The sequence below is a fragment of the Pseudoliparis swirei genome, chromosome 4, assembly GCF_029220125.1.
Source record: "Pseudoliparis swirei isolate HS2019 ecotype Mariana Trench chromosome 4, NWPU_hadal_v1, whole genome shotgun sequence".
NCBI lineage: Eukaryota > Metazoa > Chordata > Actinopteri > Perciformes > Liparidae > Pseudoliparis > Pseudoliparis swirei.
The window spans coordinates 22925619-22950806 of NC_079391.1; the positions used below are offsets into that span (position 1 = coordinate 22925619).

The 25188-nt window shown below is 43.6% G+C and overlaps 1 protein-coding gene across 18 annotated transcripts in view; it reads left to right on the forward strand.

Moving 5' to 3' along the window:
• Positions 1-25188, forward strand: part of znf536 (zinc finger protein 536) — a 217669-nt gene that overhangs the window by 181816 nt on the left and 10665 nt on the right. For 2 of the 18 annotated variants that reach the window (XM_056412206.1, XM_056412207.1), the window contains one exon: positions 18376-21106. The exons of 13 other annotated variants lie outside the window; for them this stretch is intronic. In XM_056412206.1, coding sequence (XP_056268181.1) covers positions 18376-18530 — 155 coding nt within the window. In that variant the 3' untranslated portion in view covers positions 18531-21106. Of the gene's footprint in view, positions 1-12983; positions 13010-18375; positions 21107-25188 lie in introns of those variants that run through there. 3 more of the 18 variants (XM_056412208.1, XM_056412202.1, XM_056412209.1) reach the window with 2 other exon arrangements.

The window sequence follows — 25188 nt, forward strand, 5'->3', positions numbered from 1 at the left end:
ACACCTACACACTCCCTGTCAGTCACTGTTGTTCTCGACATTCCGTCGATATCATTGTGTCCAAAAGAGCTCGTTTGATGCGGCACATGACTGACGCCGGCCGGCACTTTGTTCTCAGACCTGTGCAGCCGTCTCTCTCTCTCTCTCTGCACTCTTTCAGACTTCATAACTGTCTCTGGGCGATAACCGGCGCCCCCCGCCACAGGGACGGGTTCCGTAGGGGCACGTCAGTCTGAAACATGTTGAGAGAGATGATAAATATTTATGTATTTATGTATGAAATTTAGTGGAAGGTCATGCAGGTTTAATTTGTGTCACTAGAAAATAAAATATATATACCAAACAACTGAAATTAACCAAAATGATTGTATGATTTACATCTAGTCTGTGACTGACGGGAATCACACATAAAAAAAACTAAGAGTAATGTATTTCAGTGAAAAGCTGATACCGGCTCATAATATCGGTCATCCCTAACTCTCGAGGCTCTCCGGTCAAATGTGGCTCGACGAGGAACTTTTCAAAGCGGTCGTAAACCGGCGCCCGCAGCTGAGTCGTGGAACCGGACCCCGTGGGATGGAAGCGCGGCCCGTGTCCCGCGCGTTGAGGAAAGAACCGTTCGTCTCAACGCACGCGCCATTTGTTTGAAGGCAGAAACGCACAGATTGATTTCTCTTCATCCATCTTTGGTCCACGCCTCTCTTCAGCCTCCCCCTCCCCTATTGAATAAACACAGGCATTTTATAGACACCGGCCCCCGATGCTGTGATATTGTTTTTTGCTCCCTCTGTTATGTATTGATCCCCCCCCCCTGCTGTATGCACAGGGTGGACACTTATAGATGAACACATGCACACACGTGAACAAAGAGGCACATGCGCTCACAGAGATCACTGTGGCACTGAAGGAGGAGGTGTGTGTGTGTGTGTGTGGGACATTCAACCATTGATGTCTGTCTACTGATTCCTTGTCATCTTATTATTACCCCCCCTCCACTCGACATGGACGCCCTGCGTTGTTGTTGTTGTTGTTGCGTGTTTCTTTGAGCATAGTTAAACTACTCAGGCAACGACTCCATCGCTAATTATAGCTTTCCACTTGAGCGGCGACACGGACACGTCGGGCTACCGTGTTAACTTCTCCGGCGTGGCGGCGGCGTCTTTTTCCAGACATGTTGCGTCTCGTCGCCGGCGCTTCACTCGGACTAGGAGAGCAGGTGTGGAGGCCTCGCCCCGACTCTGCAAAGCACCGGGCCCAGATTCGATTGTACGTGAGACCACGTCCCTCTGCAATAAAAAGAAAACGTGTTGAAAAGCTGAAGCGAGACCGGCTTTTGGTGCATTCTGGGGCTTTTGAGCGTGCATTCCTGCCCGATGATGTAGCCCGACTGCGGAGATGTTACGACTCGCTCCCTTTAACCACAGAAGGCCTTTAATGTTGGTTAAGCAGCCGCTTTCTTACTCTTTTTTTTGAGTGAAATAGTCAAAATCCTTTTGCTTTCAACTCTCCGTTATTGTTTTTGATGCATTCTAGACGGAGTCCATTTAAATACAGACAAACAAAGACGAGATCTCTGCTGCCGGAAGCGATCTGGTTTCCGACAGCAGTCCGAGGAGAGTCGGTTTATCGAAAGAGGCGGGAACGCATGGAGATGCCCTTCCATCACTTATCCTCCGAGGGGGGCTTTGCTTTTTCATTGGCTAAAAAAAAAGAACCGTTAGCTGGGTGTGATCCGGCTTCTTGTGAGACGATGCGCTCTCAGATGTTTTGCGCTTCAGCTCTTGCAAAAGAGGAAGTCTGTGAATATGCGTTGTGTATATTAATCTTCTGCCTACACCAGAGAGTGATATCATGGTGAAGACCAATCGAGAGCTGCCCTCTCACCGCTATCTCGCGTCCGAAAGAAATCTCTCCCGGAGCCATGAAGCGGTCTGGCACACGCGGTGAAACACGTTATAGATGCCAGTAGGAGCTGCCAGTCTCCTCGGACGGTTGTTTGTGGTAATTAAACACTGATGCCTACAAACGAAGGTGGTAATGATTTATTGATGTTACATTGTTACCAGTGGTACGTTGAACAAATCAGAGGTTTGCTCCGCGGTTATCGCTTCCGCCATGTAGGACCGCCGGCCCAGAGCCGAAGAACCCCTTTGAGGATCCCTCCGCCTCTCCGGGCTGAAGCGGTGGCTGAACACACACTTGAGTAGCGAGCGCCGATCGCGGCCCGGCGCCGGCTGTCCGCTCCGTCCAGAAGGCAACTCGGCAGGACGTTAGCCGGCTCAGCGTTCTGGGATAGCTGCCCGGGGGTCCCGGATGACCTCAAGAGTTAAAAGCAAACAGCGGGAGAGATAGACGAAGGCCTGGAGGAAGCATGGAAACAGAGAGGGAGACGGGAGGTATGTGGATGAAGGAGGGCGTGGGGGAAGACAAGAGGAGGATAAAACCATCCAAAAAAAATTTACATTGAGAGGAGGGGGATTACAGAAGTGAAGTGGACACCACTGTCTTTTGTGGCTCACGCCCCTCGAGACCAACGAGGGGAAATATCGCAATGTTTTTTTTAAGTACATCCAAGTTTGAGGCAACAGTTTGTCATCGTCGTCGTCCCCCCCCCCCCCCCCACACACACACACACACGAAAGGCCTCCCCATCCAAAAGGAGAGAGAGACGCATTAATGGTTTGGATAGAAGAATCGCGGGCATCCTGGAGGGCACACATCGTACGGATGCGTAGCACATTGCACAAAGGGAGAGCAGAAACAAAAGTTACAGATATAGTTGTGAAAGGAAGTTTGAGGCGTCTTACTTCCACTCCTCCGCACTCCTCGGCTTTTCCTGCAGGAAGCAATTTCTAGGTAGTCAGAAAGTTTGATAAAATAGTTACGGCATCGTTTAGGTGCGTGGGGAGAGGAAGTGCGTGTGGGGGGGGGGTGGGGGGGTTGAAGTTTAAGCACACTTCATCGCCGGTGAGGATGCCCACCGACGCTCTTGTCGGCCCAAAAGGGAACGAAATGTGTGTGTGTGTGTGTGTGCGTTTGTGCGTGCGTGTGTGCGTGCATGTGTGAGAGCGAGGAATTGAGAATGTCGTCCCTCACATGGACCCGGTGAGCGACATGTCAGATCTGTCATTCCCCCCCGCCCGCTAACCCTTTCCCACAGTCGTCTTCTCCTTGGCCCGATAATGACGCTTAAGAAGGTAATGGTGTAAATGAAAGCTGCCCCCCCCCCCCTCATTCTGCATGTCTCTCTACCTCTCTCTCCCTGGGGAACAAAGGTCCCTTATTATACCTTCCTGTCAGCGTCGCTCTGTGTCTCACCGCTGTACAATCACTGTTTTCAGCAGCACTGTCAGCATGGGGTAAATGGAGAGAGGCTGAGAGAGCGGGCGAGACAGGTAGAGGGAGAATGGGGCACCTCTCTCTCTTTCCAGTGGCAGTATTCAACACGAGTTATCAGGAAGTGTTCTTTTTATTCTTTCTTTTTTTTTTTTTTTCAAGCGCATGGTTCGTTTGTTGAACACGTCTTTGTTTGGAGCTTTTTTTGTTCTTCCTTATTTCTTTTTATAAAAGCTTGAACAGTCAGTGTAATTTATTTGAGGCACGTGTTCACACGACACACATAAGAACTCACACACACACACACACTCTTTAAGTCGAGAGATATCTTCTTATTGGGGAATGTTTCAATAAATCAATGTGACTTTAAACACATTTCCCAGGCGACGCGGCTGACCTGATAAGAAGTGAACTAATCTCTTTTGAGGCTGCCGGGAGAGCTTTGAACCAAATCTACTGTGCATCTATCACCAAGGTTATTTGTCAATGGCTGCTAATCCCAGGTAAATTTCCCTGGTTTTATATCAGGGGTTCTCATGTCTGAAGTTTTCTCGGCCTTGGGAAAATAAGAGAGCGGGCTTACAGAAAGTCGGGGAACAAAAGAAATGTTATGGATTTCAGCAGCAGCACAATGGCTGAGTGTGGGAGAGGGAGCCGAGAGGCAGCGAGGCTCACACACACACGGAGAGTTTAGGAATCATTGTTTGCGCGTTCGGATCAAAGTTGCATGCATCCTCATGAACTAGTTTGTTATAGTAATGCTCGAACGAGATCAAACGTGTATGATGCTGATTTCTTGTTTTTTGCATTTCTTCGTTCCAAAAACAACATCAAGATCTTTTTTTTTCACTGACCACATCATTTCTTTAAATGTTTGTTTTACTATGAATCTCTACCAGATGTCCAAGAAAGTACACTTTAAACAATTGGCATATATTAAAGATGTTTCGGCTTAAAGATATCTTAAGATCTAAAAGAGCAAGATATAAAGCCTGAGAATACCAGCACACCACACATTATAAATATACTCATAAAGCATTATAATATCTTCGTAGCACGGTATATAATTAAAATTGTAAACACTCATGATTTATATATTATGATGACTTTGATTACTGATATTGTCTTGGCAAAGATCATCAGTTATTATAATCATCACAGTTGTAAAACATTATAATAAAAAAAAATGAAAAAATTATATATATATATATATATATAATGTGGTCATAAGTCAAGTCAATTGTTTGCTAAAGTAAAACTATTGCATTTTAGAAGTTTAATATTTTCAACTAACTTAAATTACCACTTCGCGTAAATTTAAATGCTATTAGAATGCATAATAAAGTTAATTTGCATTATAACAATATTAAAACTATATTAAATATATGGGAATCATAACGCACTTTCATCTTAGAAAAAAGAAGTGAGTGAACAGCAATTTAAAATTATTATGATACTTGACCGTATAAGTCACGATAAAAGGCTTTATAATGGAGTATAATTATTGTTATACAACTTTATGAATATTAATTAGTGCATATAACTAAAGTTATACAATGCTAAACGCAGAGTTTATAAGACACTATTGGTATACTAGTTATAATGCAAAGACATGGACATCAAAGAAATGTTAACAAAAGGTTTTTACATGAAACATAAACATATTTAACAAATACAATATGTTTAAGATGAATACAATTAATTTAAATTTAATTTAATAAAACGTATGTTTACATTAATCACCAGGAAGTCATACACTATGCAGCGAGAGCGCAGCAGTCCATTGACTTCTAAAGACCACTTCCTCCTTCGCTGCAATGAGGATGAGCTTTTCTGGGAGGAGCCCGACCCCCACTGAGGGAGGAGGACCGCTGAGGGGTCCGAGGAGTCACGTCTGTGGAATTTATGAGCACCCAAATTAGCCCAGTTGTGACCAACGTCGTGTCCAACTATTGGCAAAAAATCAACCCCCCCTCACACACACACACACGCACACACACACACACACACACACACTGTCAGTAATAATTGATCGGACACATTACTGAAAATGGGGAGTTTTCATGTCTCGGCCATGTGTTCCGTGCTGCACTCCCTCACATGGAAAGAAACCTTTCTTTGATTTGATTTGATTTTCATCCCCTCTCTCTCTCTCTCTCTCTATCTCTCTCTCTGTCCCTTGTAGTCGTCGTCCCCCCCCCCCCTGGCCCCCCTCCTCTCCCCCATGTGTGCAGAGGATCATGGAAAATCTCCTGCCATATCTGTCATCTGTCACGCTCTCTGACGAACAGTTTTGATCTCTCGCCCCTCTGTTTACGGCCGCTGTCAGGCGGAGAGAATCGTAGCCGTGAGTGCTTACACCAGCGCGTAAATAGTTTGACGTGTGGCTCCGTTACAAAGTTGCGGGGAGTAAATAAGGAACCAAACAACCCACGCGGAATTGCAATTAAGTTGTGCGTCTGCTTCATGAAATGTTTGGAGCGGGCGTGATTTCGGGCTCGCTCTTTTAACATTTACAAAGTCTTGATATCAAGTGTGTGTGTGTGTGTGTGTGTGTGTGCACGTTGTTTTTCTTCCAGGAGATCAGAGGGTGAGCACAGTGTATTATGGATAACACATACACACACAAACACACACACACACCCAGTGGGGATGGCGGTGCGTGTTCAGATTGCTGTTCAATCTTTCCGTGGTGAGGTCACGGTGTGAAGAAGCCTTCAGAGACGAAGCCGTTCACAGCTGAACGGAGCCCCCCAGTCAGCCTGAAGACTCAGCCAGGGCGACATCATCCAGTTAAAAAAACAACAGTATTTCTTTAAAGTTGGTTGAAATATAAATTTTCTTTGGCATATTAGGACACGTCGAGATCTCCTCCAGGAGTGACATTAAAGTTTATTGTGTCTGCATGTGACCTACGTTTTGTTTTCCTGCTGCTTGAGGATCGTTTTTAACGGCGTCTTAAAGTATTTTATTTTCAGAATTCATAATACAAAGCAATCAGCTAAGAGGGAGAGTGTTTGTTTTAAACGTTAGCGATGACGTCCTGCACACAAGGCCTTTCTTCAGCGGTTGAACAAAGTTAAGTTCAATAAGGGAAGCAGTGGAACACACATATTTTTATATTACATTGTTTCTGGTGGAGTATAATAAAAAGAGAGTACGGTTAATAAGCACTTGACAGGACCTTTAAATAGAGGTTGTTGAAAGTTTAACTGACATTTTGATATTATCGAGCTAAATGCTTTATCTTAGAGAGCAAGATGGAAAAAGTTATCATGACAATTAATTTTTTTCTGCACGTGTTATTTGTTCCTTTCTTTCTTTCGTAAAATGTTACATTTTTTGTTCTCAATTCGAGGTAATAATAAAACCCCAAATGTGTCTTCCCACTGTATAAATGGCACGAAATACCACGAGGATGTGTCGATTCTAACGAGCATCGCAATTCAAATAGCACAGATTCAAAAATTTCTTGGGACATTTTCTTTGAGCATTTCATTTGTCAACATGAATTCAATATGGAGAGCTTTCAAATCCAAAGATAGTGGTGTCAGTATGTGAAACAAATGTTTTTAAAAAGCCCAATCAGTTGGCCCTACTGTGGGTGCGTGGCTATATGCGGACGCTCGGAGACAAATCAGTGCGACTGTCGGGGGCCGAGAGGAAATGACTAGAGAGGCGAAGATGAGGAGGCGAAGATGAGGAGGAAGTGGAGGGGTTTGGGGTGTTGGGGGGGGGGGAAAGGTTTAGTATATCATAATTATCCCGTTAAGTAACGGCGGAGCGGCCTCCCCGGGGGAATTTGTCTTAAATGGAAGATTTGCAAGGAGAACGGGTCAGAGAGAAAAACGTCTTCCAGTCGGCAGGAAATCCTGTTTACATTTACATAATCATATCAACACTCACTCCTTCTTCTTCTTCTTCTTGGTCTTAAAAAAAAACAGGGAAAAAGACAAATGAAGGAGGGCTCTAGGCTGCTGCTTGTCAACGTTTGTTGCTGTTCTTTCAATTTTTGTAATGTTATTTTCTTATAAGTGCTGCCAATGTTGGCAAGAATGCCGAGCTTTTCTTTCTCTTTTCTCTTTTTTTTCCTTCTTTTTCTTCTCTTGCCAACAACTCTTAACATCTTTCCACCTCGTAATGTCCTCTTCAAGTGGAGTTTCTCAGACCTTTTGGCCTGTTTCCCTCGTTTGGCATGGTGGGAAGAGAAGAAAAAAGAAAAAGCGGAGGCATAAATAAGGAATGGCGTGCCCGGCTGTGTGAGTCTTAATTGAGATCTGCTAAGAGCAGGCAGCAGATGTTTGTAGCAGCAACTGTTGAATCATCAGAGACCACGGAGAGCCTGTGAAACTGTGGTAAAATAGAAGCCAGGTGCTCCACTTGTTTTCTTAAAAAATATATATATTCCTCACTTTCTCTGCCTTTTTCTTCTCTCTCTCTCTTTACATCATGGAAAAACTGAAGCGGTGCTGTGAAAGTGTGTGTGGAGATTTTTTTTTAGGAGGGGAAAAAAAAGAAAATGAGAAACACGAATATGTGGGTCGGTTATGGTTTAGCGATGCTAAACTGTTGTGAAGTGTCTGCATCCTTTATGTATCTGCCAAAAAGGAAAAGAAAAGAAGAGGAAACAAACGATATTTCATCAAACTGTGCGGAAAAGTTACCCCTTCATTTATTTTCAACATATTTGATGAGACACGGCTTCTACTTTTGAACTGATATCCATTCAGATTTAACTTAATACATGGAATTGTTTTTTATTATAGTATTATGTATTGATTTTAATTCATGTGACTTCAACAGCACCCAAACATTGATTCAGGATTCCTCGGTTGCATTCTTCAACTACCGTGGTGGGAACCATTTGTGTCTTTGTGTGTTTCAAAAACCCTGGCGGTCCTAACTACATTCATTAAGGATTGTTTGATAGAAATCCATTGATTTATGCAAAGGAGGCGTGTTCCTTTTTTCTTCTCCTCCTCCTTGAGGCCTCCAAAGGGAGTCGAGACAGGTTCAGTGTGAGAACCACTCGATTTACAAAAAAACATTGTCGGGCACCTGTTGACCCGTTGTCCCCTGAACGCCCCGCCATGTTACAATGACAATGACAGGAAGCTATCTCCCTGCTGCAATAACACCTGGCCCGCAGGTTAAATAAAGCTGCATGAAAAAAGAAACTCTAGATTTTGACGGACACGTCCGGGGCTTTAACAAATTAGCAGTTAGTCCAGTGACGTCCAACCGCTTGATGGGCAGTAATCATGGGACGTTTGGGGCCCCGTGGGAATATAAAGGACCACACACACACTGAGCTCGAATCAGTGCACTGTTCATATATAGATGAAGCCTTTAATTATATGTCAGATAATCTTCTTCTCTTGAATGTTAAAATACGTTGATACTTAATGATGAAGTGCACGTGCAACACGAGACTTATGTTGCCTCCTCCTCTTCAACCATCTGCTTCCATCCTCCCGATCTAAACTCCTCTCATTCATTTCCCTGCAACATTTGAAAGCTTGGGAGAACCCCCCCCCCCCACCCCCCACACCCCCCCGACTCTGGGAACCGGCGACAGGTTGTCCGTGATTATGAATGATAACTCCGATGGCTGGGGCCGGGTTACCTCTGCTGTCTCTCTTGTTAATCTGCCTCCGTAGAAACTCGGTTTATTTCCGTCACAGTATCTGCATCTTTTATCTCTGAGAGTCTCTTGTCTTTTTTTTTCTCTTCACATTTTTTTTCTGGGCCTATAACCAATGCCGATATTTCAAAAGAGCGATTGTTGAGATTTGAGGGAAGGCTCACCAGTATCCATATTTAATGAAGGGCCTGATAGTTTGGCTTCATTACTCCCAGCCTTTACTTTCCTGTGTGTGTCTTTATGACGGAGTATTAAAGACTGTAGCAGGGCAACGTACTTAGCGTTGCCCTATATATGCATATTGCCCTATATAATATTGCCCTATTTGCTGCCGGGTTCTCCTCCCTCTGTGATCTACCGTACATACGTCCTCCATGCTGCGTTGCCTCACTTCCTTTGTACCCTCTCCTCGTCTTCTTCTTCATCGTCGTTGTCTTCTTTCGCAGCCAAATGAATGGGTTCTGAGATACGTTTCAGTGGCCGATTAACAGACTCCTTCCTTCTTCCCATCTCCCATCTGGCTTCGTGCCACACCGAATTAGTAACCAGATATGTCACCAACATCGCGCTGGTGCGGATAACGCCGCCGCGCTTGTGGGAGGGCCGAGGCTCGCAGATTAGCGCCTAAAATTAATACAATTGACTCGCAGGAAGGCCGTCTGCTCTCTGGTGTTTTGTAGTTTACTGCCATAGCACTTGAAAACCAAGCCCCGGAGAAGAAGTTCAGATAAAGGAAAGAGTGTGTGTGTGTGTGTGTGTGCGTGTGTGTGTTAAGATCGGACAGTGCCAAGGACCTCATGAAGGAATTTTAATGTTTAACTATGGGTCATGATAATTAAGCACCACACAGTGTATCCTTCTGCTGTCAATACACAGATTTTGGTAAAAGGCTCTCTAAAATATCGACTTAGGGTAACTGGTTTATTATTGCGTTGAACATTGTGCATTTCACTCTCACCACACCTTTTCCTCCTTCCTCATCATCACTTTCTCCTCCACCTCCACCTCATTTGTCGCAGTAGTTTTGTAGTACAAGAACAATAGATGATTGTAGATTAAAAAAAATTGTATTTTAAACACAGCTGTTACGAGAGGAAGTACACAGTAAGAATGATATGAAACACCGACCGGAGCAGCACACACACACAAACACACACACACACACACACACAGACAGACGGAGGTACCATGAATGGAAACACATCTAATAACTGAGACTGAGGGCGCTAATCCAAACATCCACTGGCCTTTCAGCCTTTGTCTGTATCTCGGAGAATGAGGGAAGGATGTTAGTTCATGTAAGCACAAACCCCCACCCCACAAAAAAAAAAGAGAAAAGAGAAAATAAATAAATGTGGCGATGAGATGACCTCACCTATTCCTGGACAAACGTGTCCTTTTCAGAGAAGGATGGGCAGCAGTGATAGTTCGGAAACTCGAGAGCCCAAATCCTTGATTTCCCTGCGAGAACATGAAGGCAACGTGGAGTTATCCGGAATGGTACACACACACACACACACACACACACTCAGAAAACAAGTTCTCCCAAATAACAGCCTCCATTTGACTGCGATGGAACCAGGGCACATGGGTAATCTGGCAGTTTAATGATTTTGTTCTCTCTCTTTCTTTTGTTGCTCTTTCTATCTCTCTCCCTTTTACATTAGACTACGGGCTTTTTCAAAGCACAGTGTGTCACAAGCATTTAAGATGTGGCCTTTTTCCCCCCTGCGCATTCCAACGCCATTATGCTTCATTGTTGCTGAATAAAAGGCGGTATTATGTTCCAGCCCCCCCAGTAAAAAGGGCAGAAGTGGACCCAGTTTTTATCTGCTGAACGAATCAATCAGGATTATGTCAGCTGAAAAGAATCACAGACAGCCGTCGCCAGGCACTGTGTCTCTGTGTGTGCGTCAGTGTGTTCTTTCCCCTCCTCTGTGTGCGAAGGATGGGAAATGTGCATCGGGGGAAAGCACTTGTTGGTTATGAACATGCCCAGCTTGGTGACAAAGATGTCATCTGGGGTCTAAAAAGCAAGCATTATTATTTTTTATATTTATGTATTTACCCGCCCCCCCTCCCCGGCCCCTCAGCCCAACCATTTCTCCTCCTCTGTGGGAGGATTGGAAGGGCACTAATTATCATTTCAGCAGAAATGATTAGGAGATCAAACAGGGATCGAATGCCATTTCCTTCCATTAATGCAGGGGGTTTAGAGTGCCTGTCATGGCTTGGCTTGTACTCGGGCCTGTGGAGAGAAAAAAGGGGAAGAATGGAGGATGGAGAAGAGGCTTAAGAGGAAGGGGGCGAGGGAGGGACGGGACGGGATAGGGGTTTGGCAACAGAGAGACAGAAGAGTTATTCAGTTAAAAGGCCAATGGATTTCGCGAGCTCGGGTTGAGTAGGGGAAGATAATTAGAGCTATTATTTTTCTTTAGTGATTTTTTTTTGGGGGGGGGGGAAATCTGCACAGAAACTGAACTTAGAAAAAGTTGTAAAGGGACAGACATTGACAGCTTTTAGGTGTTACTCTACTGCAGAAGGTCGGTCTGGTCCCCCCCAGAAACCCCCCGGAGCAAACAAGACGAGCGTGACCAGCGATCTACAGTTTCTAGACCAGTTTCTGGAGGGTTATTTTTCTGCTTTCATAACATTGTGTGACTTGAGAAAAGGAACACATTTGGAGAAGAATAGTCAAAATCGATGCTGGAGAGCGCGAGATAACCCCACTTTTAGTTCGTAGTATGGACCGGCTTCACGTCCCATGATGCAGCTTGATAGCTTCTCTTTGAGAGCGCCCAGTCGAGGCAGAAAGTGGGGCGCCTGAATATCAATTTAATTAATAAAGAGTTATTGAAAAGCAGGCAGACGCTCGCATACTGGTTTAGCTTTTTACGTCGGTAATCCGAAGACGATGTTCACGGGGTTCTGGAGGGAAGAATAGAGGAGCGCAGGACTTTCACTTAGGAGGATGCTGTTCATGTCCCATGTGGAATCAAATTATTTTACCGTGGCTTTGTTACATCAGTTATGTACTGAACGAGTAACTTTGACGCCTCTTGTCGTAGTGCCTGGTCCTCAGGTTGAGTTGGGAGTAATTGTTGGTTTCGGATGGCAGTCCGTACACAGACTGGGAAGTTAGTGACCGGTGATCAGTGAACTGACCGTAAGCGAACCATCAATGTCGGGAGAAGATCTGAATATACGACATATCTGCTAGAGCAACACCCTGTGGTACTTCTGTGATCTTAACCCTTTTCGAGATCCAACCTCCAAAGTTTGAGGGCCGAACGCAACAAAACAAACGAGCCTAATAAAGTTGGATGTTTCCATTAAAAGATCAGAGAGACGCGAGGTGGATAGCTAGAAGATTAGCGACGATGTGGAGGAAAGGGGGCGGGGGGGGATGAGGTTGTGATTGTTTCAGCACGTCAGATGAGAGAAATGTCAAAGAGAATGTGAGAGATGACCTCTGCGTTCATCACCCGTTAATGACCCGGCAGCTCGCAGCTTCATTTTCCCTCTCATCAAAAACATTAGGCAAAAAAAAAAAAAAAGAAGAAGAAGAAGAAAGAAAAAAACATTTCCTCCTGACTCCAATAGTCATTTCCCCCCGCATTGTATTTATGTATTGGAAGAAAAAAAAGGTAATAGATCAAGCACATTCCATTATTCTCTTATAAGATCATTAGCAAATATAATTAGATATGAAAGAAAGTAATTTGGAGAGGAGAGGGGAGAAAAGCGCTATCAGGCAGAGAAGACAGATTGTAGCATCAGAGTGTTTGGGCTTAAATTGCTCAGCGGAGGTATTATCAAGCCGGCAATCTTTTAGCCTCAGAAATAGTTTTGGAGACAGAGAGCGAGAGATAGAAAGAGGCCACTAACATTCACTTCATTGTGTTGTTCCCCTCCATCTGCAATAATCCTTCTTTTTTTCTGGCTTTCTTTCATTTCATTTTGTTTTGCCTCCTCTGAATCCTCTCATCCTGTCACACACGAGACCCGGGAGTTTGCTGCGGAACAAAAGTGAGTTTATAAAAAGAAAACAAGTTGACATGGAGTCATCACACACACATACACACACACACACACACACTACACACACACGGTGCACAGCCGTAAAAAACAAACAAGAAAAAATAACTAAAAACAACACATTATCACAGACAACAGAAAACAGGTAACCTTTTTATACCCGCTCCTTCGCACATATTGATTTGGCTTTTGAATTATTTTTGCAACTTAAAAAAACAAAACAGAAATAACAGACAAATTGCGCTGCCACCTTGAAGTCGCTTGTTTTTTTTGTTCTCTTTCTCGAGAGGAACCTTTCTCCGCCGCGCGCCTCGTCTCCTCCCTCTCTCCCTCCCGCTCGCTCTCCACCTGCGCACACATGAGTTTCTCCCTCACTCTTTGTTGCACCTTAACACCACCCTATGTTTGTCTAATAGGGATCTGAGTCGAACGCAGACTTGGAGCACAACAATCCTGCTGCGTCTCACCACAAATTTGCTCTTTCTTTTTTTTTCACCCTCTCCCTCACCCCTTCTTCTCATTCTTCTTCTTCTTCTTTAGTGGTGCTTTGAGGGATTGGGGGAGGGGGGGAGGGTGCAGAGGAGGGGTGGCAGGGTGGATGTGGATTTTTCTAGTCTTTTGTGCGAATCACAGGGAATGGTAACTATAAACATCCTGTATTCATTAAAACCATCTAAAAATAAAATTTTGGAGGGGTGGGGTGGGGAGGGGAGGGGGGGGGGTGCACTCACTTCCTCGCCGTTCCTCCTCGGTGTATACAAGCGGGCCGTGTTATGCCTGGTGCCGCTCATATTTACATATTTATAAATACTGGGCTGTACAATGAGACGGGCCGTGCCAAGAACAACACTTTGTGGGAGCCGAGGGCCCGGATGCCTGGGAGAGCGAACAAAGGAGCCGCAGCCACCTTCAGCGGCACGGCGAGGGTTCACCGAGTCGCTCTCTGTCAAAGTCCATATGGAGACCCTCCTCGATTCTAGATGAGACCGATGAGTTGTGACATCACTCTCTCAGTGCGTCCACAAAGCATCATGAACAGTCTCATAACGCGTTATAACACAGCCATAGCGCTGTCAAATTGTAGTCATAAGCACTCGTATATACAGGACTGTCTCAGAAAATTAGAATATTGTGATAAAATTCTTTATTTTCTGTAATGCAATTAAAAAAACAAAAATGTCATGCATTCTGGATTCATTACAAATCAACTGAAATATTGCAAGCCTTTTATTCTTTTAATATTGCTGATTATGGCTTACAGTTTAAGAAAACTCTCAAATCCTATCTCATAAAATTTTAATATTTCCTCAGACCAAGTTAAAAAAAAGATTTATAACAGCTGAGTGTTTGTCAAGGCTCAGGAAACCCTTGCAGGTGTTTCGAGTTAATTAGACAATTCAAGTGATTTGTTTAATACCCTACTAGTATACTTTTTCATGATATTCTAATATTTAGAGATAGGATATTTGAGTTTTCTTAAGCTGTAAGCCATAATCAGCAATAAATCAGAATAAAAGGCTTGCAATATTTCAGTTGATTTGTAATGAATCCAGAATGCATGACATTTTTGTTTTTTTAATTGCATTACAGAAAATAAAGAACTTCATCACAATATTCTAATTTTCTGAGACAGTCCTGTATATTCGAGTTGGTTGACATGACATCAATAACGACTTCAAAGGGATCGCATCAAAATACTTTATGCTGGTCTAGTTTTTTTTAAGGATCATAGTGTATTATAATTCACAGAGTTCTAATAGATTATAATATTTTAACATTGCATTATAATAAGTATAAAACTGGACTATAATGTGATTATAAATTTAATCTAAGTTAACTTTGTTTAAGTGAGGAGAAAGTAAATCCTTAAATATAAGCTTACATTTTGTAAAAATAATTTTCTTAATCGGGGCTTCCCACGTTTAGTTCAAACCCAAGCGACGTCTACTCATGACCCCGGGGGTCACCAGGCGCATGTGTCTCCCAGTTGTTGGCGAAAAGTCTGTCAAAGCGCCTCTTAACACAGGATTTAATACAGTGCAGCGTGTTTAGCATTTCTGAAAACATGGAGATCCAAAAGCGAGGCGTTTGGTTGAACTGAGCACTTAAGTGCCTCGTTTCTACATCCTACATTGCCATTTAGAAAAGCTTGAAATGTCAGCTCAGCGTCGCTTTCGCTGCTTTAAAGTAAAAAGAAGAATTTAAAAAAAAATACGTATCGACTTTCAAAAATCGATATCAGCTGAACCCTAATGGTCATCGCAGAATAGAAGAAGAGCAGCATTTCCCAGTCATTAGTTCATATATAATATATATATATATATATATATATTACCACACTACCGTTGCTTCTACTTGGTTACTCAGGTGTTATATCGCAGACTGCTATTAATGTCGGGTGATGCCTCTGAGACCAAGCCCTCACACTTAGTCACACACGCACACACACACGCGCGAACACCCACACACACACAAACACATACATGCGAAAAGACACACACACACACGCGAACACACACACAGTCCAGCGTGTGCGTCCCAAGACAATCTTCCAACACATGCTCGTGGTGCGGTGCTCTGCCATCGTGTCCTCCTCCTGCCCATTCATCCATTGTGTTAAGCATGACACATGTATTAACAGTGGAGGGGTCCTGGAGCTGTGGGTCCTGGAGCCATATGTTTCCCCTTCCCAGGTCCTCTCCTCTCCAACACACAACTCTGCCTCCATCTGCCGCAAGAGGGTGCTCGCTCTTTCACATCGCGTTTGAAGAGATTATTTTTTCGGGGGGGGGTCAACGTGGGCCATTTGTTGTCAGGATACCGCGGTTTCCTTAAATGTGAGACACTTTATCGAGACCGATTTTCCCCTGGACCTCATATGCGGGCCGAGTGTTTGAATAGAACACACTCGGAAGCGTTGAAGTGATAAATGAATGCCAGGCAGGTTTTTTTTCTTCTTTTTTTTCTGTGTCTGTGAGGTGCATCTGCCGTCTGCCCGAATGGGAAATTAAAAAACTGCGAGGGGGAAGTTATGCTAAATCTATGAAGTTGGCCACAAAATGTCTCTCTCCCCACCCCCCACCCCCCCCCTCCTCCTTTCGCAGTGGCAGTTGTTTGGGGAGAAGGAGCACCGTGCTTAAATAATAACATTCCAGGTGGCTTAGTTAATGAACAGTGAAAATCAAATATGGGGCCCTAATCTGGAGCTCGTTACAGGAAGTTTCTTTACAGGGAAGTCAAAGGCAGGAAGTGCCCTTGGGGGTAGAGGGAGGGGTTTTTTTAGGCATCAAAATGAGGGCACTCTATTTATTTTGGTTAATTTCTGTTATGTTATTGTTCATAGAATAAAAAAAAGTGAATGTCACGGACATGAGCAGATGATGTTTAACGGCGGCTTCTTTGACTTATCGTGTCTCTTATGCTTCAGTTAACATGCTCAACCCATTTAAGTTCTGGCTTCTCATACAGACATGTCGAATCTCCATCAGTTGGGGAAATGTCTGTAGAGGTGTCCGCTCAGCTGCCTGTGTGCAGGCTTCACTGTCTCATTTGCTGTATTAGCTTGCCATCTAGTGGCTGGAGTTGGGTATGACATGACTTTGCTGCTGAGGGAATTCTAATGTGATCTAATCTGATATGAAAACATCAATTAGTCTGCTATAAAAGAGACCAACCCTTCCATGTCCATCTTCACCCTCACATCTAATCTGGACGTATCTCATTCCACTATTTTAATCTACAAATATCATTAGGATAAAAAATTAAACAATTTGTAATTATCCTTGAGTATCACCGGGCCGATGCTGAGCGAAGAACGTGGATCAGTAACCATGTGAGACGCACTGTAAACGTGGGTGAGAGAGCTCCGCTGTGCTCGCGGACGGCTCCGGAGTCATTACTCAGTGCTGAATCGAAGAGATGTTTTATCACGTTATTAGCTCTTTATTTTCCCTGCGCTACTACGCCGCCACTTCCTATCATTTTCATATTCATTTCCATCCTCGCAAAAAGACGAAGAATAAAAACAAGAAGGAGAAGAGCGGCTCACGTATAAAGCTGTGTTGTAATTTGATTTCGTCAGATTCATAACGCCACTTTCAAAGAACATGACATGCAAATGTGTTTGCCGGTGTTTTATTGCAAAATAATTTTCTAGGACGTTGCTGAGGGCATGAAAGTGTAAAAAAAGGAGGGGGGGGGGGTCAGCAAGTTGTATTATTTAATGGTCGCTGCTGGGGGAACTAATTACAGTTATGCATTTATTTCTGTCTCACCGAGTCTTTAAACATCATATTTTTTATTACATTTACTCACTTTTCTTCTCGCCCGCTGTCACACTTCCTGTCACGCTTATTGAGCCGCACCGACCTTCATTGTAACAAGTGCCAAGCCACTCCGGTCGTCGTGAAAAACAAAAAGGCCTTAGCGCCTCGTAACATTTTAGGAAATGAGCATTTCGCCGAGCGTCCAACGCTGACCCGCTGCTCATGGAGAGAGGGTCTTCTTACCTCGATGATGTCACTCCCTATATGCAGTGCAAGCCAGAATAAACTGTGGTGATCCGTGGAATCATTTCTTTCTGAACGTGTTTCACTCTAAGGTGTTCCTTTTATTTTGTCCACCCTGTATGTTTTGCCACTGATCATCAGTTCATTGGTATTCACACAACATATGACGCGTTGCTGTCTTTATATCTATGAATTTGTATTCTGAGGAGTCTGAATCCACAGGAGACATTTTAAAGGGTCAGTTCACTGAAACAAGCAGTGGCTCACCACGCCGATGCCTTCGGTTTTAATTAGTTTTTCCGTCTTCGATAGTTCAGCCAACACAGCGACACAATGGAGGTGAATTACAGTAAACTATTCAACAGCAAAACCAAACTGCGTCCACATTATTCGGGATAATCCAAAGATTTCTCTGTGGACAGTTTTGACTGGGACTACTTGATGGCAAAGAAATAGTCCTTCTGAAATCAGTTGTCAGTGAGGCCTGTGGATTATCCAGACATTGGCTCCACTTCTACTCGCCTCCATTGTATCGGCGTGAACCTGGACCCATGAAACCAAAACTATCCTTACAACTAGATATAGCTGCAGGTAAGTGAACAGTATGTTTTTATGTTTTGGTGAAAAGACCCTTTAAAGCTTTAATGTTTGACACATGAATGTACAAAGCTCTCAAAGTCTCAAATATCTCATCCATCTATTTGGCTACACTTTGACCGTAGAATGTAATGTGTGTGTGTTTGTGTGTGTGTGTGTGTGTGTGTATGTGTGTGCGTGCGTGCTGCATGGTGGGGTCAGTATGTTGTGTCCGTGGTGCTAATCTGCCTCTTGTTCTCTTATTGGCTGTAGTGCATCTCTGGGTAGGAGAGGAGGACCAGCCAATGACCCACGACCCCGCGCTGACCCACGACCCCAACCATCTTAACAACGACCTTAACCACCCTAACAACCATAACCTAGGCGACCCAGAGGGGCTGGATGCCCACGCTGTGAACAAAGACTAACGGCACCGCACCGGAGCAGGACAGGATGATGAGGATGGTGATGATGAACGCGACGAGGAGGAGAAGCAGGATGAAGCATGAAGGATTAAATGAAGGAGTAGACTATAACAAAGACTTTATTTAAGATTTTTTTTTAAACACATACTACCGTCAGAACTATATGAAGGAAAGTCTGGGACAGTTTACTGTCGGGGACGGATTTGCGAGGTTGCTTGGACACTAAACGAAGTGAGGGCAACTTTCCTGTTTGGTCTCCCGTGGTCGGGATGCCCTCTCCGTCTTTGTTACACAATGTTGTTTTCTTTTGCCCTTTTTTCTTTTCATGATACTACCTGTCTGATTAGCACTTCCTGTAACCGGCACCGCAGATCTCTGATACATTCCCTGAGCTAGAAAGGTGTGTCTTTTTTTAAGAAGAAAATGAATACACACAAAAAGCCACAAGAGTAGGATTGAAGTGTAGCGCTTAATCGAAGGCTTTCTAAGACTTGTTCCTCTCCTGTTGAATGAAGAAGACAGGTGGTGTTTCACCGTTATATCGTACCTGGAATGTATTCTACTGTAGAATAGAAACCCGACTTCACCGGGGCGGTTGACAGAGACCAAGCACATTTCTTTCTGTCAGACCAGCCGCCCCCTGGCTCTCCTGTCAGTCACAGAGTCCCCATGATGCATCACACCAGTCCTGGTTGAAGGACAGGGCACCATATGACAATCTGCAATGCAAAGAAGAAGAAAAAACACAGTTGACTTTTGACAATGGTGGTGCTAATGATGATTGTGAAGAAGAAAGACTATTCAAGCTGCCCTAAATGTACTTATAATACTACAGTATACCCCCCCCCCTCCCCCTCTCTCTCCATCCCCAGGCCAGTACAGGCCTTCACCCTGCTATATGGCTGTCTTTTTTTTCTTTTTTTCTTTCTTGTTCTTGTATCATTCGACACAGCGCCCATAGTCGCGTAATGTACATAGAGAGATATACAGTAGTAAAAAAAAAAAAAAAAAAAAAGGAGTGGAAACAGGTTTTAAAGCATTTGTGAAAAGGCAGAAGCAATGAAGTGACAGTAGTTTACACGGCCACACTCTCAAAAAAGGTAGGCATTTTCTTCTGGAGTTTGACTGAGAAAAAGAAGAAAAAAGAAAAAAAGGAAGAAAAAAAAGAAGGGGGGAACAGTTTCTTTCTCTATCGCCCTTCGCCCCTCTCTTCATCTCTCATGTCAACCTCAAGGACTTTAGCGTCGCAGATGTTTCAAAAATACTGCCACCGATATTGTTGCACAGTGTTACTGACTACTGAAAAATGGTTTGATGTATTTACTTTAAGATGAGTAAAAAAATAACAAAAAAGAACAAAAAGAACAACAAAAAACTGGAAAAAAAGACATATTGTGTATAGCCTTAGATACAAGTCATCTGTTATTGCTTCTACAATATGTAGCTGTGCTAGACCGTAGGACGTAGGGTTCATTTAATTTGTTTCTTTTGTTTTCTTTCTTTTTTATATGTACTGTACATTAATGCCTTCTCCATATAATGATAAAAAAGAGGAAAAAGATGACAATCGTCTCCTGTGCTGCAAACATATTTGCCCCCATATATACAGAACCCATTATGCATAGAGGGACTTAATCCTTTCTTATTTCTTTCATTTGTTTCAGTTCTCTGAAGTATTTTGCACTGTGATAGTATTATAAATCCAACCTATACAGTACAAAACTAGCTAACTAACTAAACTGAAGGTGTGTGTTTGTGTGTCCCTTGGCATTGTGAAATGTTTCTACGTCATTTTTTTGTTTGTTGTGAAACCCAGAGAACAATTCTAATGCGGTATGTACAGTCCAACTATGATACTCATTTCAGTTTGAGCAACCCATATACTGTATGTGGCTTTGACAAATTGTCCCCACCCCCCCCCTCCCCCGCAGCCCCAATTCATTTTTGATGAAACGTCTGGGCCTGCAGCGTGGGGCCCGGTACCGCTTTAGCCTGCGTGATCTTCTGTGCTCAGATTCCACCGCGAGGAGATTTTGCTGCAGGACAGCCTCTTGTTTCTTTTTGTTGTTGTTGTTTTTTATTTTTATTTGATTTGTGTAGACTACAAATAAACCATTCTTTCAATTCCAATATGCCAGGAAAGGAGGGGATAAAAAAACAAAAAATAATGAAGAGTGAGACATATGAAAAGTGATGGTTGTAGGGAAATATAACAGGGTGTTTTGAAGGGAGGAATTCTGGAAATGGGGTCTGAGTGAACCAATCAGACGAATCCTGCTGGAGGCACTTGCCAGTGACTTTGACCTCTGACCCCATCTCTGTTTTCCAGGCGTGTAAAGAAGAGAGATTAATGGCGAGAGTCTCACTGGGGCTCTCTCCTTCTCTGAACCAGCTATAATGAGCATTCCACTCCACATATTATGTACAAAACCTGTCTTGTGAGCTGAACACTCTTTATGTTTCACTGTACCCTCATGGCAGATGCTTTGTTTTGTAACTACTGAACTGTACTTATAGTAAAAATAAAATGTATTCAAACTAAAAAAAAAAGAAAAAAATTTGATTCTCACAGAGCAAACTACCTGTTTCCTGTTTCTTTTTTATTCACCTTCTTCATTTCGAAACAGCGCGGGAAACAGGAAGCCGAGCCGGCGTGTCGGACTGTTACGTTTAGAAGTGGGTAAACTGTTGGGAGAGTTGGTCCATCACTCCCGACTCAAGTTATTATCTCTCAGTCAACCTGATGGCAAGGCTCCACGGACTGCGCTCAACAGAATTACTGAATGCACCACTTTGTCTCCCAAAGGTGTCGGTGAAGTAGCTATAGTGATACAACATGGGGTGATGGGATACAAGCTCACAGCATCCCACGAGGCAGAATGAAATGGAAAGACTGAGACATTTAAATCAGAGCGAATATCACTTTGTGACCACAGCATAGCAGACATCGTTGTCTCCTTCCGCGTCTGGACGTACGGACATCAGGGTAATGTTCAGTGTACTGTGATGGATGGTTGGATTACCGAATGGGCCGACCGGGCACAGGCTCAGGGGCCCGAAGTGTCTGGCCCCTCCCCACTGGCCTTCACCTACAAAGAGAAACACGTACAAAACAGGTGACCACGAAGAAACATAAAACAACCACAAAGGGCCACAGAAAGATACAAAGAGGCCAAACAACAGCTGCAATGCGACAACAAACTCTCAAGGACTCTGAAAAGGAGCAAAACAAAAACATGGCGTCACACAAAAAACAAACTACAAAGACACAAAAATGATGAAGAGTTGCAAAATTACTATAAATAGATGCAAAACCACTATAAATAACATGTTAACTACAAGTAGATGCAAAACAACCACAAAAGGGGCCCAAACAAAACAAAAAAATCACAAGTTGTGTTCAAAGAGACAAAAAAGTAAAATGACTACAAAGACAAAAGAAAACACATTCAAACAAAGCTGAAAAATACCAACAACTATTTAAAAAGTAACACGAAGCAAGAGATCAAGAACCAAAACAACAAAAAATTACTTTTACATATCTAATGTTAATCTGCCCATGCTCAGACCTTTACTTTTATATATATATATATATATATATATATATATATACATGTGAATATAAAATATTGCATTATATTATCAATAGAGTGTACTAAAAGTGACTTATCCCTCAGGAAATGTATAACGCGGGAACTCGCACAGTCAGGTGTTGGCTGGGCTCTCTCAGTTTACTCTGTCACATGTTCTGCGAGCCTGAAATAGAAGTGAATATGATTATGAAAACATTATTAATAAACCTGAATTGATGGGGATAACAAGTTACTGTGAAATTAACTGAGAAATAGTCAGGGTTTTTATAGGATCCCATCTGTGATCCGTATTCAGTATTCTGTTAATACTTAAATTGGTAGCCTTCTGTTTGGTAAATATTCTTCCACTGCATGAATAAATAAGTTTAAAAAAAATTACATATTCATTGCTTACCTTTTGACAAACTCCGGCACAGATCAGTTTTTAAGCATCAATGAAATACAATAAAATAAACTTGTAAACTGCATGTTGTTGTACTGTGCCAAATCAGTTGTTAGTGTGCAGGAAAAGAAAACATGTAACTTTATTCAAAAATATCACATTTTAAATGATTTAACAATATATATATATATTGTTATATATACACTTCCTTCAAAGCAGTTCCCTCATCATAACATAACTCCAACACAAAGTTTTCCTCCCACACAGCTCAGCTTCACTCACTATTCTTTTAAGAGGAACTCAATATTTCACGGTTGCTCTGCGCCGCATTGATGGAATCCGTATTTATGTTAACCTAACGCCGGGACCCCGAAGGGCGCTGAGCCTCTGGGAGGCTGCCCAGGTCAATGCCTTTACTAATTTTTAAACGGATCAGCTGCGCCACACCAGATGTTGGGGGTCTGGGCGGGGCAGGGGGTCTATGCCACAAATCCCCCAAGTCTGTTCCCAATAAAACTCACATCCGGAGAAAACCGTTTGACTGGTTTACATCCACAAGCGAATGCACGCGCCCGCACACACACACACACACACGCTGGACAATATGACTTGCTTTGCCTGTGTCCATCACATACATACTGTACATTATTACCTATAGGTGCATGTGTGTCTGTAGATGGGGGGGGGGGGATGCCTAAATGTGTGCGTGTGTGTGTGTGTCATGCCTGTATGTTTGAGTTGAGGTGTGTGTGTCTCCATGTAACAGCACACATGTGTCCAATTAAAGAACACATTAGGTAATCTTTCATTCCATCCGGCCTGTCATGTGTGTGTGTGCGTGGTGTGTGTTTGTGTACGTGCGTGTGTGTGTGTCGCTCTTGGTTGCTGATCTGAGCAAATTTCAACATTTGAAGCATCCTCTTTCACAGTGATGAACACCGCTCTCTGCCCTTCATTCAACTTCGTCTCTCGTCATTTGCTCTGTGTCCCCCTTGTCATCTCTCTCTCTCTCTCTCTCTCTCTCTCTTCAGTATCCATTTCCTCTCACTTCCACGACACACGGCATGTTGTGCATCCGCGTGTGTGAACACGTGTTTAGTGCGCGCGGGCCTCCGTGCTTTAAGATGGCGCTCCGCAGCCGCCTGCGGTCGGTCACTAGGCAGATGGTGACCTGCCGATGAACCCGTCTTCCTGCTCATTTGTTCAGCTGCCTCTTAATTTCACCCCCTCCCTCCTATTTTGCATTGGGAGCGGCCTCGCCGTGCAGCTCCGCGGTTGCGCCACCAGAGGGCGCCGCAGACCAGGTGTTGGTGCAGAGTCGCTGGCGGGCCACCACTGCAGAGAGGAGCGACGCCTGATGTCTTTGAAACTACTTCCAGGCCGACGGGATGAGAAAGTAAATGATTTACACTTCGTTAAGACACAGAGTATCTGATCAGATAATAAAAACAACTCATGATTCGTTAAAAAAGACGAATCCTGCTGGAGGCCAGTGACTTTGACCTCTGACCCCATCTCTGTTTTCCAGGCGTGTAAAGAAGAGAGATTAATGGCGAGAGTCCCACTTACATTCTCAAAAAGTGATGTCATTTCAACAGATTCACAGCCTTTTATTCATAGGAAAGTCACTGTATGAACACTTACATGTATGTGTTAAATGCACATTTAATTTAATTAAAACAAAACAATTTCAGACTTTATTTTGGTGCCTGGTCAAAACATTTTGCGCTGGGCACCTCATCAGAGGTCATTGCATTTCCTCCCACCTCCTCCCTCCTCGTTCTTTGCTGTCTTCAAACAGAGGTTCTCTTCCCTGACGTGCCTTCACCTCGATGCTCTCTTCACTCTCCAAGAGCCTTTGGTTCTGCGGGTTAGCGCTGGCTCTTCAACACAGCACATGCATGAGATTTTAGTTTGGAGGTGTTTTGCTCGGGGCTTCTGATAAGAGTCGTCTTCTTTTTCACCCGTATTTTATATTTTCTCTTTCTTATATTAGTTTTTTTGGCGCCACCCGAGGGTCCGTTTCAACTTCTACTTTGGGTCCACGTGTGCCGTTATTGTAAATAACCACAACAGCAGAGAGCCCAAAGGGGGCATACTGAAAGTCACCGCCTCGGTTTAAGAAAGGCCCTCTCCATTGTGACTTCTCCTGGCGTGTGATCCTTTCTCCTGCCTCTAGGTAGCCTCCAAGGGCTGCGACAAAAGGCTTGGAGGAACACCTGAAGGCACATTCGCCAACGAGCTCCAAAAACACACACTAAATGTAAAACTATGCATTCTACAAAAAGAATGAAGCGTGCCCTGTCCCATGGATTACACTCTGATCGCTGTTACACTTAACAAACATACATATGTGACAGCAGACTGTGCCGGTACTATTTGTCAACCATGCAGCACCAAGTTACTCGCCTCCAATTTCACCGCATTCCTCATTTTATGAAGCTTTTGTTTTCGGTTCTATTTTTTCCTTTTTTCGGTGCTTTCGATGGAACGAGCCGAGCGATTTGAGGACGTTACTCTGCCTGTCGGAGGATCTGCAATCAGCATCCCTCACTACTTTCTGACTTTTTATAGCCAAACAGCTAATGGAACGACTGAATTAGACAAAATTAATAAATAGGAGAACCGTTTGCCACGGCCCGATTCCTAGCAGAACGTTTACTGAGAGGTGCTAATGTGACAGCTT